This window comes from Muscardinus avellanarius (assembly GCF_963383645.1).
Source record: "Muscardinus avellanarius genome assembly, chromosome: 4".
In the NCBI taxonomy this organism is placed as follows: Eukaryota; Metazoa; Chordata; class Mammalia; order Rodentia; family Gliridae; genus Muscardinus; species Muscardinus avellanarius.
The window spans coordinates 134,270,117-134,287,159 of NC_137789.1; the positions used below are offsets into that span (position 1 = coordinate 134,270,117).

General features: G+C 52.9%; 1 protein-coding gene across 1 annotated transcript in view; it reads right to left on the bottom strand.

Moving 5' to 3' along the window:
* Nucleotides 1-226: 226 nt before the first annotated feature.
* The window catches only part of FBXW4 (F-box and WD repeat domain containing 4), a gene marked incomplete at both ends in the record, with an annotated part of 102,908 nt that continues 86,091 nt past the window's right edge, over nucleotides 227-17,043 (bottom strand). The window contains 4 exons of the mRNA XM_080694853.1: nucleotides 227-346; nucleotides 487-628; nucleotides 1,031-1,171; nucleotides 12,563-12,628. Coding sequence (XP_080550979.1) covers nucleotides 227-346; nucleotides 487-628; nucleotides 1,031-1,171; nucleotides 12,563-12,628 — 469 coding nt within the window. The remainder of the gene's footprint in view (nucleotides 347-486; nucleotides 629-1,030; nucleotides 1,172-12,562; nucleotides 12,629-17,043) is intronic.

Consider the following 17,043-nt stretch of genomic DNA (forward strand, 5'->3'; position numbering starts at 1 on the left):
AGGCTCCCGGCTCTGCGAAGCCACGGCGGGGTGGGGGCAGTCGGCTCTTCCAGGCCAGGTCCCTGCTCTGACCAAAGAGGTACATTCTCTCCATAGGTTCTGGTGCCCAAGCACGGTGGCCACAGGCCTCAGGGCACAGCAGGGGCGTGAAGATATCCTTGTACCCTCCAGGCAAAAGAGGTCCCTGAGTAGCTGGCTTCCCTGGCTCGCAGGCCGGGGTGGCCTATCATGGGTTTTGAAAGTCCAGAATATGGAGGTTGTAGGAGAGCGCAGCGTAGAGGTGCCGGGTGGTGAACCGCAGGCAGTACACGGGGCTGCTGAGTGGGGTGGACGTCAGCGGGAAGGCCTAGAAGGGGCAGCACAGGAAGGGGTGAGAGCTTCCAGGGGCTCCAGCCCTCCCCAGGCACATCCCCACCCCCAGGTGCCTTCCATAATGAAGCCTGCCACCCCAGAGGCAAGAGGGAGGCAGGCAGGCAGGACACTCACGTGCAGGCAGGCCCTCTGGCGCCGGTCCCACAGCCTCACCACGCCATAGTAGGAGGAGCCTGTGGCCAGCAGGTGGTTGCCGTCAGTCTGCAGGCAGTACAGGGTGCTGTCGTGGGGCTCCTCCCACTCCATGACACATTTCCTGCCCAGAAGGAGACAGAGTTCTGTGCCCTGCACCTCCAACCCCAGCTTCCCTGGGGCCTGGATGATCTGGGGACCAGGGATAGGCTGGGAGAGATTCTGTAACAACCCACGGAATGGGAGAAAGCGTCCTCTCCCCAAGCCCTGGCCCACATGGCGGATGTGCTCACGTTTGTCTTCACGTGATTGGCCACAAGTCAGGGAACCCATAGGAAGAAAGGCCTCAACAGCTGGGACAGAATGCTGAGAGCTGCCGAGGCTCTGAGATGCCTGTCCTCATCGAGGCAGGGAGGCTCCCTTGCTGGCCCTTCCTTCTCAGCCCAGCCTGAAGCCTCGGTGCCCGTCCCGTGGGAGGACCGGACTGCCCACCCAGCACACTCACCTGCCCACCCAGCACACTCACCGGACACTGGTGCGGAGGTCCCAGTAACGAACATAGGTGTCGTAGCCACAGGACAGCAGCGTGGAAGGGGACTCATACATGACGTCCAGCACCCCAGCTCCCGGGGGGGAGCCACTGCCCAGGTGTGCCACCAGCTGCCCACTGAGGAGAGGAAGGCCGGTGAGAGGCTGCCTCTCTGCAACATGCACATTTTCACCTGTAGCCGGCATCAGGCCTTGGGGTACATGAGTCTCCTTCCCCAGCACCCCTGCCTCCAGCTGAAGTTGCAGGGACACAGCAGTCCCCAGCACCCCTGCCAGCCGCCCAGCGCTCCTTCTCAGGGCCGTGCATGGGCCTTGCTGAGGGGCCGGCCTCGCACACTTGGTTACTTTATACTCCTTGATCCTGCAGGTCACGCAGTTCTGAGCTGCCTGCGTCCAACGCCTTCATTCCTGCCTGTAATCTGGGGCTCAAACCTCATTGGGGATAAAGACCACACAAAGGGAGAAGGGGAGTCCCAGGAGATGTTAAAACAAGTAAACACCTTTGTGTCCAGGGAGAGAAATCGCTGAGAAAGCAGCTTAGCACGCTGGTCCCCAGCCCGGGGCTAGCACGCCTCTGTGATCACAGCCCCCAGCCTGCTGGGCTCCAGCCTGGGCCCCCACCCTCGCCCCACCCGGTGGCCAAGAGCAGATTACTGAGAAGAACAATTTCTTTGTGACTGTGTAATTCCCTCCGTGACCGCGGCAGTGGGCAGACCCCTCGCCCCATGCCAGACCCCTAGCAACCACGTAGGGGGGCCTCCTGGCCCTAGCAACTACCCCTCAACATCAAGTGCACCCGCTAATCCCTGTGGCTCTGGGCTGGGTGGAAGTGCAGAAGGCGAAGGGGCACCTCCAGGCTGATGCCTCAGCTGCCTTTACCCATGATGCTGGGCCTTCCTTCATGGCACAACAGGAGGAGCAGGCCATGGGCACCTCACAGGGCACTCAGGTAAGAGGCCAGGCATGGGCGGAGAGGACTTCGTTGCTCCAGAGCCCAGCTCTGACCGGGCGGTGTTTAGCAGAGGGCGGGCGGCAGGCAAGGCTGCAGCCATGTGTGAGTGTGGCCTTCAGCTAAGGCCTCACCTCTCTCGAGACTGGCTCTCAACCTTCCTCTCCCCTCAAGGCCAAGGCACTGGAGGCTGGGCTTCCTGCCCACTCAACCTCTCCCCCAGAGCCCTGAGCCTGCACCCCTGCCCCAGCTTCCTCCCCAGGCCTGGTGCTGGGCTGGGAAGAAGACATCAGAGGGTGCAGGTAGAAGGCCTTCTCCCCAGGTTAACTCCCAGCCATGACGGCCACACTAGGCAGGACAGAGCCCAGGTGTGTGGGGGTGTCACTCCTCATAGGGACATTTGTGCACACCAAGGGGAGGCTGTGCTACTTTACAATTCTTCCTCCTTCCCGTTTGGGGGGCCCTGCCCCCTCCATTAGTGAGGCCATAAGGAATGACTGAGGAGCTCTCCTCTGTAATCTACAGAAGTAATTTCATGTTTGTCTGTTTGAAATAGAAGATGAAAGGCGGGGGGCGGGGGAGTGAAGCCCTGCACGGCACTACCTGCCCACTCTGGTCCCTGGGCTCCAAGGGAAGGACAGCAGAGCACCCACAGAGTTAGGCAGGGTCAGCGATGCACAGGGGCATACCCAGATGGGCTGCTAACCTGGGCCCTGCACTGGCATTGGAACCAGCACAGATCAGAAATATAGAACAGCCCCAAGGGACCCTCCCCTCTGGGGAGACCCCAGGCCAGTAGCACCAGCCCCAAGAGGGCAGGGCAAGTCCCACGAGCCTCTCATCTGCCAGCCTGGCCTGGCCAGGGCTGAGGAGTTCTCTTCTGCTCCATTCTCTGTTCTCTGAAATGGCCACACACACTTTAAATGGGCCAATAAAAAGATACAATTTCTTTTGCCTCTGGGCTGGGGACCTGAGGGTTCTGTTGTGCAGTGCCTGCGAGGTTAAGTTCAGAGCATAAACTGACACACCAGGCTCTGGGAAATGGCCCTTCTCTTCAAATAGCCGCCCAGCGGTGTCATTGGAGCCCTGCTGGGGCTTTGATTTGGGAAAACAAACAGAAATGGCACCGTGGGCCCTTTGCAGGGGCCCCCACCCCAGGCCCAATTTAACTAGAACACGCTAGCCCAACTGCTCTGGTGGAGGAGAGACTGGCCCCACAATAGCCCCAAACTTTGGCGGGGAGGGACAAAAACAAGCGTCTGTCTCCTCACCCCTCCTCCTGGGCTCCTTTTCTTACTGCAAGTGTGTTCTTGTAAAAACGATTAGATTGCAATTTGTATAACGTGGTGACCCCCAAATTCAGACATTTCACCCCTTTTCTCTGGAAAGAATGTTAAGAATTCTTCTCGGCCTCTCACTGTGGGGGGTGAGGGAGGTGCAGAGACTTGGCTGTTGCACAACTTGTGTGGGAACGGGGGCTCCCGCTCAGAGCCCCAGGGCCAAGACTGGAGCAAGGGCCGGGTCTGTCACTATAGAGGGCCAGACAAAAAGTCCATTCCCTTCCAACTCCTCTGGACAAAGCCTGGGCCTCCAGGAGCCACCGAGGGCTGGGGGCCTCCATTCCCCAGCCTCCAAGCCCTACTGCAATTCTCTCAACCCAGGGGAGGAAAAAGACAGCTGGGGCTGCCCACCCGCCCGCCCGAGAGCCTGATGAATGAGACAGGCCGGGGAGGGGAAGCATGAAGAGCTTTTCCCTTGGCCCAGGCTATGTGCAGCTTCTGGGAGCCCTCGAACCTGGGCAGGAAACTGCAGGCACAGTGTGGCCACATCCCTGAGTGGTCTCTTGAGAGAGAATCAGGTCTTCCTGGCCCAACTCATCCTGCATCCAGGAGATGCTACTGCAGCTCCAAGGGAAAGGAGGCTGCTACCCATCAGCAGGATGGAGATTTAAACGGGACAGATACCCCATCACTCCTTGTTTGAGGACAGGTGAGTGCTGGTCCTGAACACGTGGATGCTCATCTGGAAGAGGCTCCGAGTGCCAAGCAGAACCAGGCGTGGAGATATCCCAAGCCTCGGCCCTGCAAAGCCACGCCACCAGCCCTGCTTTACTCTCATCCAGGCTCCCAGCTCCTGAGTGGCACCCATGGGCCTCTGTACGAGGGTGCTCCCGGTCCCCACCTCCCAGCCCACATCTGAGGATGCCTGAGGCTCCCACACTATTTCCAGCTGTTTAACATACTGCACTCCACGGGCACGGTGGCGCACGCTTGTAATCCCTGCGCTTGGGAGACGGAGACAGGAGGATCGCGCAGGTTCGAAGCCAGCCACTCTGGCTTAAGAGACCCTGTTTCCAAATAAAAATATAAAAAATAGGTCTGGGAGTGTAGCCCAGAGGTAGAAGGGCTTCCAGGAACCCCAGTACCACCAAAAACAAAACAAAACAAAACATATTGCACTCCTAATAGCCATCCCTTGGGTGTTCATTACTGTTTGTTTGGGTGAAAGGACACCTCATCTGGCACACACTACTCTGAAATACAGCAGTGCTTTGGGGAGGGAAGGGTGGAAGGTGACAAATTGTTAACATTCTTATACCTCTGCTCCCCAGAGAACAATGGCCTGAGGGTGTAAGCAAGGTCCAACATGGCCACCCAGAGAATGGGAGGTTTTCCTGGCACCCTCCTCTTCCCTCCCTTCTGTAACAAGCATTAATTGAGCACTTTCTGGACACAAGGCTTTATGCTTAACAAACTGCAGAGGCGAGCTGTGACTGAGGGAATACTGTCCCTGCCCTCAACGCCTCAACGTCTAATTGAAGGGAGACTAACAACACAAGGTGTGAACATGCTGGGTACCAGACAGACAAAAGAAAGCTGCAGAAGAGGACATTTCTGGCTGAAGGGAGTGGCTGACTCTTCAGCGAGGGGCAGGACTGCCCAGCAGTGGCTGATGGGAAGAGGGGCCTGGGCCAGGCAGAAGGCGCAGCGGCAGGGTGCTGAGCTGGGACAGCCAGGCTGCTGTGCGGGATGTACTGCGGGACCTGCCTCCAGACCGCAGGTCCCGGCGCACCTCCTCCCTGCCATGAGCACCTGAGGGTTTCGAGCACAGTGCCTGTCCTGGTCCAGTCCCCTAATTGTAGAAAAGGAAGTGATTTTCTTAAAGTCACTGAGCAAGAAAAGGTAGAGCCTGAATCCATGATGTGGACTGAGCGTCTGGTAGTGGCATCCGGGACGACAGGAGCAGGGAAGTGAGAGGCCTTCATCGTGTGAGGGGCCGTGCCTGGGGAGGGCACTTCGCTCACCGGGTTGGGCTGGCCCAGTGAACCTCCCGTGGGCTTCTCAGTCCCAGTCCTCACTGTTACACTGGGGATCTGTCTGATCCCCCACTGGAGGGCCGGCCTCTGGGCAAATAGGACAGTGGTGCAGGTTACCTGGTAGAGTAGCTGCCAGGACAGCAGCCACCACAGCTGAGTTCCTATGCACCCCACGCTGTGTGGAGCACATACACATGTGTAAGACCTCCCAAGAGGCCTGCAGGGTATCTTAGCCCCTCTTTACAGATGCGCAAACTAAGGCTCAGAGGCCACACCCCAGGAAGTAGGGAGGTCAGGCCTGTGCTCTGGAGTTTACGCTCCCACCAGGGGCACGCCCGGCCTTCATGGGCACCGTGAAGCCCCCGTCTCAGCAACACCATCTGTCCAGTTGTGCAGTGGGACTTGTCCCAACAGACAGAAGCCCAGGGCCAGCTGCCAGCCCTCACCCATGCTTTATGGGCCTCTCCACCTCCAGGCGTGCAAGGCTGGCCCTGCAGCAGGGTAAGCAGGGGACTAAGGGAACAGAGCCCAGTCCTAACAGTGGAGGAGTGGAGAGGAGAAGCCTGCGGAAGGTTCAATGGCTCAGCCCCATCAGGTAAGAGGAAAGAGCCCCCAAGCACAGCTTCTCACATGTATGTATGTGCGCACACCCCAGCACCCGCCCGTGCACACGTGTTCAGACACAATGGCTCAAAGGCCAGGCGGCTGGGCAGCCCACTTTGTGCTGCTAACAAGGGGACCGTAATTACAGGAAGGGACAGCCGGGCAGATAAAAGGATACAAAATTTCAACATCTGTTGCCATAAAGGGATAAGGAGAAGTGAAACGCAAAGTATCAGTTTGGTGTCAGCAGGCAGAGAGCCAATTTCAAAGAGTTCAGGGAGACGGGACAAGAAAGAAAAAGGAAAGGGGGGAGAAAGAAAAAGAAATTACAGGGTTCCTTAAAGAGGTAAAGAAAAAAGAGAATGAAAAAAGCTGTCAGTAATACTTTCAAAGTCGAGAAGGCAGGTACTTTAAAGAGGGGCAATTCCCGTAATCGCCCTGACTGAGGGCCAGGCCCGTACATGGGCTGGGGGCGGAGGCCAGGGGCAAAGACAAAGCCACACCTGGGCAGGAGAGGCCCAGATGGCACCCTCCGAGTGGCCAGCCTGTGCCTAGGCTGTTTCTTCTCCAGCCAGGTGCCCTCTGCCATTCAAATTGTCATTAGATGCCCTGTGTTCATATCCTGTGCTCAGTGCAAGGAAAGCTGGCGCAGAGGGGAAGCCAGACCAGGCTACACCACACCTATGGCGGACCAAGTAGCCTTCTGAGTGTGCTGGCACAGCACTCCTTGGGAAAGGCCACTAATCCAGCCACAGGATCAGATCAGGGAGGGCTTTGTGAAGGGGAGCAATTCATGGTGACGAGGAAGCAGGTTTCCTTAGGCAGAGGTGGAATATTCCAGGGATGGGTTTGGCTTGAGCAAAGGCTCAGGGGAAATATAAGGCATCTGCCAGCACCTGCCCTTGTTGAGAAAGAAGAGATTTAGAGGCTCTGAGATGGGAATGGAGGCCATGGGGAGCAGGGTGGCCTGAGAGGACAGGCAGCAGGGGATGTGCACGAGGGCAGGCACAGTCACTCACAGTGCCTTGCCAAGGACGCAGTGCCTAGGAGCAGCCAAGTCACCCAAGTCCCTCCCCTTTTCCTACCCCACAGTCCCCAGGCTGGTTCAGGCTCGGGGTGGGCCCACTGTGACACCTTTAGGACTGGGATCATAGACCTCTCCATCCTGAAGTCCACTTGTCCACAGCTACTAGGGATGAGGCCCAGTTGTGCCCTGTTCTTGGGACACGAATGCTAGATCCAGCTCAGATGCCTCTTGGCAGAAAGGGAGAGCCCAGCAAGAACAAGCCCTCGGGCAGAGCAGGGCAGTCAGGCCCACCTGGCCTTTCTAGCGGCTGGGAGAAGTACTCACATGGCCAACAGCTGGTGTCTTCCCTGGGGCTAGTCAAGGGCCTGGTGAAATGCAGGCAGAGGACACAAGACAGGCCCAGAACCTGGAGGAATCGGGCCCCGAGGAACTTTGGCATAGTTTCTTGGGGCCTGACAGAACCACAGGCTTAGCTGGGCCTACTGTAGTGGCTAGGTATCACCGGGTCTGTCAAGGTGGAAGTGCAGGAATTCCTGGCACTCAAGGGCTGAAGACTGGCCTGAAGACCATTGGCCATCAGAAGCAGGAACCCTCTGGAACCTCGCGCTCAGGTGAGGGACTCCGTCTTTCTCATTTAGACAAGTTGAAGACTCCCTGTTCTTGGGCCCCACTCCATGGTGTCAAGCGCCAGGAGGGGGGCAGCCAAGCTCCCTACCATGTAGGCAATGGCCACACGCCCACAGCTGCCCTTGACCTGTGTGCTTCAGCCAGCACTGAAGTCCCTGCACCCCTGCCCTGCTAGTCTGTAGGGGATTCAGTGGGACATGGGGCTAGGGGAGCCAGGGGGCATTGCAAGGGCCTCCAGGCATCCTGAGAAGTAGTGCAGGCTGCCTGAGGATGGGCACCCAAGACACACTGGACGGGCAAGTGCTCCAGAGATGGCAGCACTGGAATGGCTGCCCCTCTGGGGGTGTACTGCCCCCATCACCATTCTAAAGGCTGCCCAGATATTCAGAGGACAACTGCCCTTCTGGTGCCCCCCTCCTAATTCACAGCACACACACACACAAAAGAGAATCCAGGCCCTGCTCAAGTTTCAGCGGTGACAGGTTAAAAGCAAAGAATCCAGCCAGCCCCGCTCACCGCCCAGCCAAGTCCTGCCGGCAATGCTGCTCCACCTTGCAGATCGCCTGTCAGTCAGGCTTTGGTATTATTGAAAGATCAAACTCTGTCCTGCCTGGTCATTACCTTAATCCTATTTTCTGCACGGCTTTATCATCTGCTTGGGCTTCTGGGAAAGACAGCTCTGGAGAGTTGTCCTGTCTTTCCATCTCCTCCCATGGAAAGCAGGTGTCTCCACCAGGGCATTTCCCCTCACTCCCTGCACAGTTTGGTCCTCCAAGGCCCCTGAGGACAGGGTAGATGTTTACAAGGGCCTGGCTCCTACCAGGGCAAGGAGGGAGGTGGCACCAAGTGATGCCATGTGGCCCTGCCACAGGCAGAGCCCACAGGCCAACTAGGGGATTCAGAGTCTCACCTGGCTCTAGCAAGAACCAAGGCCACAGCCGTCTTGAACCCGCTCTCATCTGGGTTCATTCTGGGTTCAGTGAAGACCCAGTGTTTGAGGCTGGTGAGAGCTAAGCATTTCAGAAGGGAATGGCATTCAAAAGTGCCCTAGAACTCCCTTCTGACCCTCAGTCCTTCCCAGGCAAGCGCAGGAGCTCAGATCACCCAGCCTTCAAGATGACGCTGTGCTACAGCAGCGCCCAGAGCGCCCTTGTCCTTCCTCGGATGCGGTGGCGGTGCTAAGCAGGAGACCAGGCTACCTGCACAAAGGAAATGGCTTTCGGCAGAAATGCCACTGTGAGCCTTGGCCTCATGACAAGAGCTTACTTTTCTTTTATTCTTTTCTTTCTCTTTCTTCCTTCTTTTCTGCTACTAAGGATTGAACCTAGGACTGTTCTACCTTCAAGCTACATGTCCAGTCCTTTTTATTTTTAGTTTTGAAACAGGGTCTCACTAAGTTGCTGAGCATTGCAGCTGAGGCTGTCCTCAAACCTCCGATCCTCTGTCTCAGCCTCCCAAGTACTGGGATTACCCCCTTGTGCCACCACACCAGCTTTCTATTCTTTATTTTGAAACAAGGTCGCACTAAACTGCAGAGGGCCTAAATTGCTGAGGTGGTCCTCGAACCTGTGATCCTCCTATCTCAGCCTCCCAAGTACTGGGATAACAAACCATCACACCCAGATAGGGCAGGTTTATGTCCCCCTCCTTCCTTCTTTCCTTTGAATGTTGTGGGTTGGTGAAGCTGGTCTAAACAAGCCTCTGATCAAGCAGGGGTGACGCCACCATGCGTAGGGTGGCAAAGAAAAGCTGAAGGAACGTGCCCTCACCTCCTAAGCCTGAACCATCAGCCCTGAAGCTACCCAATGGCGTGACTTCAGCCTCTTTGTCGTCTAAGATCACAATAATCCCATTATTATTTGAGCCCTGTTTTGTATGTTTAGTACTGACGATTAAACCCAGGGGCATTCAACCTCCTAACTACACCCCCAGCTCTATTTTATTTATTTATTTGGTGGTACTGGGATTCCTGGAAACCCTTCTACTTCCAGGCTACACTCCCAGCCCTATTTTATTCTTTTTTTTTTTTTTTGGTGGTACTGGGGTTCCTGGAAAACCTTCTACCTCCGGGCTACACTCCCAGACCTATTTTATACTTTTTATTTGGAAACAGGGTCTCTTAAGCATGTGGCTGGCTTCAAACCTGCGTGATCCTCCTGTCTCCGCCTCCCAAACATGGGGATTACAAGCGTGCACCACCACTCCTGGCTTTATTCTTTATTTTGAAACGCGGTCTCACTAAGTTGCTGAGGGCCTAAGTAGCTGAAGCTATCCTTGAAACTATGATCCTCCTCTCTCAGCCTCCCAAGTACTGAGATTACAGGTATGTGCCACCACACTCAGTCGAGACTTTTTTTTTGTGGTACTGGGGGTGGAACCCAGGGGCATTCTACCTCCGGGTGACACCCCTAGCCTTATTTTTTATTCTTTATTTTGAAGCAGGGCCTGAGTTGCAAAAGGCCTCACTAAGTAGCTGAGGCTGGGCTGACTTCAAACCTGCGCAATCCTCCTGTCTCAACCTCCCAAATGCTGAGATTACAAGTATGTGCCACCATACCCGGCTAGCTGAGCCATTTTGAATTAGGTCTTTATTACTTATGCTAAGGGCTTTGGCTAACTAATCTATCATGTTTATGGGGAATAACTGAAGGACCTAGAACTTTTGGCCTAGAACTTTTGAAAGAGAACACTGGAGTATCAGAAACAAAGTTTTCCAGCATGTAAAGGCCTATGTTTTGGGGAAAAGCTTGATCCACCTCAGAAGAGAATGTTGTAGGGGGAAAAAAACATGTTTGTTTGTTTGTTTGTTTGTTTATGGTACTGGGGTGGAACCCAGGGGCTTTTCTACCTCCAGGCTACACTCCCAGATCTATTTTATACTTTATTTGGAAAAGGGTCTCACTAAGTTGCTGACAGCCTCACTAAGTAGCTGAGGCTGGTTTCAAAACAGGATCCTCCTGTTTCAGCCTCCCAAGTGCAGGGATTACAAGTATGCACCACCATGCCCAGAAAAAAAAAAGTTTAATTAAAACATCTCATGTTATGAAAAATCTTTTGTAAAGAATGGACTTTTCAGCCAGGTGTGGTGGCACACACTTGTAATCCCCACGCTTGGGAGGCGGAGAGAGGAGGATCGCGCAGGTGCGAAGCCAGCCGCGCTGGCTTAAGAGACCCTGTTTCCAAATAAAAATATATTTTAAAAAATAGGTCTGAGAGTATAGCCCGGAGGTAGAAGGGCTTCCAGGAACCCCAGTACCACCAAAAAAAAAAAAAAAAAAAAAAAATGGACTTTTCAGAAAGACTTGCCAAACATTTCCCTAGGAAGGTGGGGAGAAAAGAAGATGCAGCTAGAGCCACCAAAGGAGGAGCAGGAAAGAAGCCCGTCACTGCTACTATAGAAAGTGGCATTCAAACCACGGGCCAGCGGGCTGGTGCCGCACCTGTAATCCCAGCACGTGGAGGCCGAGACAGGAGACCGCAGGTTCGCGACCTGCTTCAGCTGCTTCGGCCTCTGCAACTCAGTGAGACCCTGTTTCAAAAGAAAGAATGAAAAGTAGGACTGGGACTATATCTTAGAGGCAGAATGCCCCTGGGTTCAATCCTCAGTACCACAAAAAAATAAAATAAAATAAAATAAAACCTAGTGTTAACTGAAGAATTCTTAGACTTGACACCAAAAACATGACCAGTAAAGAGAAAAGGCTGATAATTTGGACTGCATCAAAATTTAAAACTTGTTCTGTGAGCTGGGCATGGTGGCACATGCCTGTAATCCCAGTACTTGGGAAGCTGAGATAGGAGGGTCACAGGTTCGAGGACAAGCTCAGAAGTAGTGAGACTCTTATCAACCTAGTTAGACCCTGTTTCAAAAATAAAAATAAAATAGGGCTGGAAGTTTGGCTCAGAGGTAAATGCCTCTGGGTTCAATTCCCAGAAGGGGGAAAAAAAACCAACTTTGTTCTATGTAAGATACAGGTTCATGACCAGCCTCAGCTATTTAGGACCTTCACAACTCAGTGAGACCCTGTTTCAATAAGGCTGGGGTAGCTTGGAGGTAGAATGCCCCTGGGTTCCATCCCCAGTTCTGAAAAAAAAAAAAAAATGGTGACAATACCAAAATGCTGGTAAGAATGTAAAGAGACTAGATCTCCCATACATTGCTGGTAGGAAGGTAAAATGGTAAAGATGCTCTGAAAAAATAGTCTGGCAGGTAAAATCACTAAGCATACTTTTTCCTAGTTTTGACATTATATTCTTTTTTTTTTTTTTTTTTTTTTTTTTTTTTGGTGGTACTGGGGTTCCTGGAAGCCCTTCTTCCTCCGGGCTACACTCCCAGACCTATTTTATATTTTTGAAACAGGGTCTCTTACGCCAGCACGGCTGGCTTCGAACCTGCGCGATCCTCCTGTCTCCGCCTCCCAAGCGCGGGGATTACAAGCGTGCGCCACCACGCCCAGCTTTGACATTATATTCTTTAAAGTAAGATGTTACATGAATACCTCTCATGTAACACTGGAATTGATCATTACTTCAAAACAAGTTAAAACAATCAGAATGGCAGATAATCAGAAGGGGCTACATCAAGTCTGCCAAAATAAAGAACAAAACTGGATGTATTTTTACTATTCTGTGTATTTTTATAGGTTCTGTAGACCACCTCCAAAATTTATTTTACAAAAATCATCTTTGAGGATAGATGGGATTTTATGTTGACACATAGCCAGGCACTCCTCAGAGAAAGGATATCTACCATAAATCTAAATTGTTTTAACAAATTTTACATGAAGTTATCTACCTATAATAAATTACTCCAGCAGCCCCCTCAAGCGAGCCCGATGACTCCAGGTGAGAGGCCCACGTGGAGCTGTCAGGGTTGAGAGGCAGGCCCCCGCTCCGGGACACTGAGGCAGGGCTGGCTCAGCTGCTCTATCCTCTGCCTTCCCAGTCCGGCTCCCACTGGATGCCACGCGAGCTCAGGAACTCTTACCTGTTGAGGTCCCAGATTCTCAGGGGTGAGGAGTGCCCACAACAAGCTGTCCCTGTCACAAAGGAGCTGCCAAACAAAAGGAGAGCAGAGTTAGATCTGGCTTGTTGGAACTTGTGGCAGAAATGGCTACACAATGGGAATCGCAGGGCTCGTTCACTAGGGCACTGTGGGGTTAAGCCAGAATGAGAGTAGCTGAGAGTGATGGGACCAGTCGTGCGAAGACTCCTTGGAGCACATAGAGGGAGAGAAGTAGCCGCCAGGGCCGCCTGGCACAGGGCCCACAGGTGCAATGATAGTTGAGCTTGCCGCTCAGTCTGGGTTGTATGGTCTCTGCCCACCATAAAAAACAGACCGCTAGATAGGCAACTCTAAGCCCAAGGGGGAGAGCCTGCTGGGCTGCAGTTGCATGAAACCTGAGCACTATTCAACAGCCCAGGACAGGCCTCCTAGGAACATGCTGCTGGGAGCTGGCGGGTGATGTCCTAGTCAGAGGCAGGGGAGGCTGGGGCATGTATGGGAGTTTAAGAGCTGAGAGCATCTGGCAACATGTATGAGCACAGCGCAGGTGCAAATGTGTCACACAGAAAGGACACATAGGAAAGGCGAGCGAACCCCACAGATGAGTATGTGTAGGACACAGGTCGAGCGTGTAGGCAGCCAGGGCTACAGGCAAGTGGGATGGGGCTCAGGACGAGTCCTCCAAGGACACTGCCCAACACTGCCAAGAGGCAGTGAGAAGAAGTGCTGGCCATGTCTTTCAGTCTCTTATACCTCGAGAACTTAACATATAAGCTCCATGGGAAGGATCAGGGTGATGAGCCATGTTGGCCTGGAACTTGAGCCCAACTTTGTTAGAAGATTTGGCAGGGGTGGGGAAGGAAGCCTTCAGGAAACAGGCTTGAAAACCGAATGGCAACTGGGAAAACTGAAAGCAGTTGTATTCAAGAGCCCTGGGGCAGCGCTAGGCCAACACGTCTTGTATGGAAAAGGAAGACTGGACCCATGAATGACACACTGGCAGTGTGGGGCAGTAGCCCGTCCACCCTGCCCTGCCCAGCACCTGTGCTCTCTGCTCCCACACCTGTCAGTGGAAAATGGATTCTGAATCTGAAGAAGCTAGTGGCTTGGGCTGGGCAGTCAGCTGCTGTGCTTGTTAGCCCTAAGCTAATAACAAGGCCATACAAAGCACCTGGGGTTCTCCTGCCCCAACCCAGGACTTCAAGGACTTGCCCCATGGCCCCAGCTTCCTTTTGACCCACAGGACTGCCAGCAGTCACTATGCTAGAGAGTAGCAGTGCCAAAACAGCCACTCACGCTGTGCCCCAAGTGACTCCAGTGGGGAAGCAGCCTCTGGACACTAAAGAAGTCAGGAGGTGTCGCCTTGGCCTCCCTCTTCTCCACATTTTTCTCCTTAGGGAGAACTGTAAAGCCAATTACCTTGGGTTGCAAACAAAATAGCCACTTGGAAATCAATGGAGCGGGCAATTGGGCTCTCCAGACTTTTGAGGAACTGGTCAGGTGAAGGGCGCCAGCAGGGACATAGGCATCCCTTAAGGAGGCCTAGGCAGGCCTCCAAATGGCCAGCTGCCTAATTTAGCCTCAAGGTAAGTCAATGGGGTGGGGGGATATCTGGAACTTTAATCCCTGCCACTCCCACAGCTCTGACCTCCCAGCAGGTAGGGTGGGTGGGGCTGTGAGTTGGCAAGCCCTCGCAGGGACTCCTAGCCTGTATTCAGTCCACCCACCCCTGACCCTGCCATTTGCCACCAAAATAAAGGCCCCTCACTTTCATACCCCATGAGGGGCTTTCTTAAGCACCTAGACATGACCACCATAAACATCTGTCTCCAAAAGCTGCTCTATCCTCACTTAACCACAGTGCAGCAGGGAGGCCGAGTAGTGTCTTCCTGGCACTTAGGCGGACCTAAGAGGTTAATGTAACTTAACACTCAGTAAAAAACATCTGAGCCACAGTTAAGCAGACTTTGAGCTGGGTTCTGGTGGAGGATAGTCATCACATTCAAACCAAGGTAATGCCCTGGCACCAGGGGTCAGCAGTGAACTACTCCCCACTAATGTGGCCATGCTCGCCCTTCCCACTCCCTGATTTCCAGTCATTAGGAAGAATGAGGCAAAGCCAAAGAGCAGCCACGTTCAAAGTCAGATGATCAAGGGTGAGCCAAGTACAGTCTCCAGAGCACGCCATGGAGGTGGGGGGCAGAGGAAGGGAAGCGGAAACCTTCCCTCTGCCTCGTTACCTTCCGTCCTTCAACCTATAAATAGAACCTGATTCTCCTGGTGTTTTCCTGATGGAGGGCTTGATGTGAACAAGACAGTGCTCACTGGGGCACACTCAAAGATGTTGCACATCCTGGCAGGTCCACGAGGTTGAAGCCATTATTCCCATTGCACAGAGAGGAAAGAGAACAGGGGCGTCACATCTGCTCACTGGACCTGATGCCCACTCTCAGTGTCCCCACTCAAGACTCTCCAGAAAGAGAGCCATGGGCCAGCACAGCGGGATCTGTGCTCACAGGTGGTTCCGCTGCCCTCAGTTTTCTAAGCTCCACAGCTTTCATGTCCAGATACCCTGCTGGCAGCACCTGACCTGTACCCCAAATTCTCTCCACATCCCTCACTGTGCTGGGTCCTCTGCTCAGCAAGAAATACCTGGAGGTCAATGAAATGAAATGTGTGCTGTTCCTTCTGTGGCTCCTCGTAAGGGGCTGCTCCTGTGTACTCCAGTGCCCAGCACAGAGAGGCTCCCCACGGAAATCTGTGGAACTGCATGGGAAGGGACTTCTAGGGCCCAAAGCCAACAAGATTGAGAAAGTCAGGCAAGTGGGCTGAGAAGGTGGGTCCTCCCTCTGCTGCTTTGTTTTTTCCCCCCAAGTGCTGGGGCTTGAACTCAGGGCCTTCCAAGTGCTAAGCAAATACTCCATCACTGAGCTATATCCCCAGCCCTTTTTATTTTGAGATAGGTTCTTGCTAAATTGCTCAGGCTATCCTTGAACTTGTGATTCTCCTGCCTCAGCCTCCCACACAGCTGGGATTATAGGTATGCTGGCCCTGAATTTGCCATCCTCCTGTTTCAGCCTCCCAAGCACTGAGATTACAGGCATGTGCTACCATGCCCAGCTTCCCCTTCCTTCTTCAAGAAATAATCCCCCAAATCACCAAAGACTCAAGCCTGAATGACACTTAACAGTCATGCATTTTAGGGGAGTGACTCCTAATAAGAACCACACCAGAGAACAGTATCTAAGAACTAATGTCAACACACACGCATACAAAAACACACACCCTCTTTCTCTCAGCTAGGGGATCCAAAAGTCATCCTCATTCCATAACTATGCTCTTTTTAGGCCAGAAAGCCCTTATGAGAAGCCAGTCTCTTACAAATTCTCATCCTGTCCCATATCTTCAACCTACCTAGCTTGTCCCCCATCCCTGAGGCAAGCCTGATATCACAGAGACTATTTCAGTGAGATGCTGTTTCAAAAAATAAAGACTAAAAAGTAGGACCGGGCCAGGGGTGTAGCTCAGAGGTAGAATGCCCCTGAATTCCATCCTCAGTATCGAAAAAAAAAAAGTAGACACAGAAGCCCTCACATCAGGAAAATAGGAGAATCAGGGTTCTATTTGCAGGTTGAAGAACAGAAGGCAACAAGACAGAAAGGAGAAGGGCAAAGAAAGAAGGGAAATTCAAATTAGCTGTGCACAGACAGGCTGAAAGAAAGACAGATCCTCACCACTCCTATACCAATTAGCCCCCCCTCTTTATTAAGTATAGAGATGGAACCCAGGGGCATTCTACCTCTGAGCTACACCCCAAACCTATTTTTTATTCTTTTTATTCTCAGGATATCACTGAGTGGCAAAGGGCCTCACTAAGAAGCTGAGGCTGTCAGCGAACCATGATCCTCCTGTCTCAGCCTCCCAAATGCTGGGATTACAAGCGTGCACCGCCACGCCCGGATTTTCATTTAGCCCCTCTTAATAACACCAGTACAGTCAGCCCTCCATATCTGCAGATTCTGCCTCCAGGGATTCAATCAACCATGGGTCAAAAATATTTGGAAAAGCCGGGTGTGGTGGCAGCCGGATCGTGCAGGTTCGAAGCCAGCCACGCTGGCTTAAGAGACCCTGTTTCAAAAAGAAAAAAAAGTATAAAATAGGTCTGGGAGTGTAGTCCAGAGGTAGAAGGGTTTCCAGGAACCCCAGTACCACCAAAAAAAAAAAAAAAAAAAGGAAAAAATTATTGCATCCGAACTGAGCATGGCTTTCTCTTCTTCAACAACAAAATATAACAACTATTTACATACCATTTACATCATATTAGGAAGTAATTTAGGCTGATTTAAAGCATACAGGAGGATGTGCAGAGGTTATATGCAAATACCATACCATTTTATAGAAGGGACTTGAGCATTTGAAGACTTTGGTATTGACTAGGTGGAAGGCATCCTGGAACCAATCTC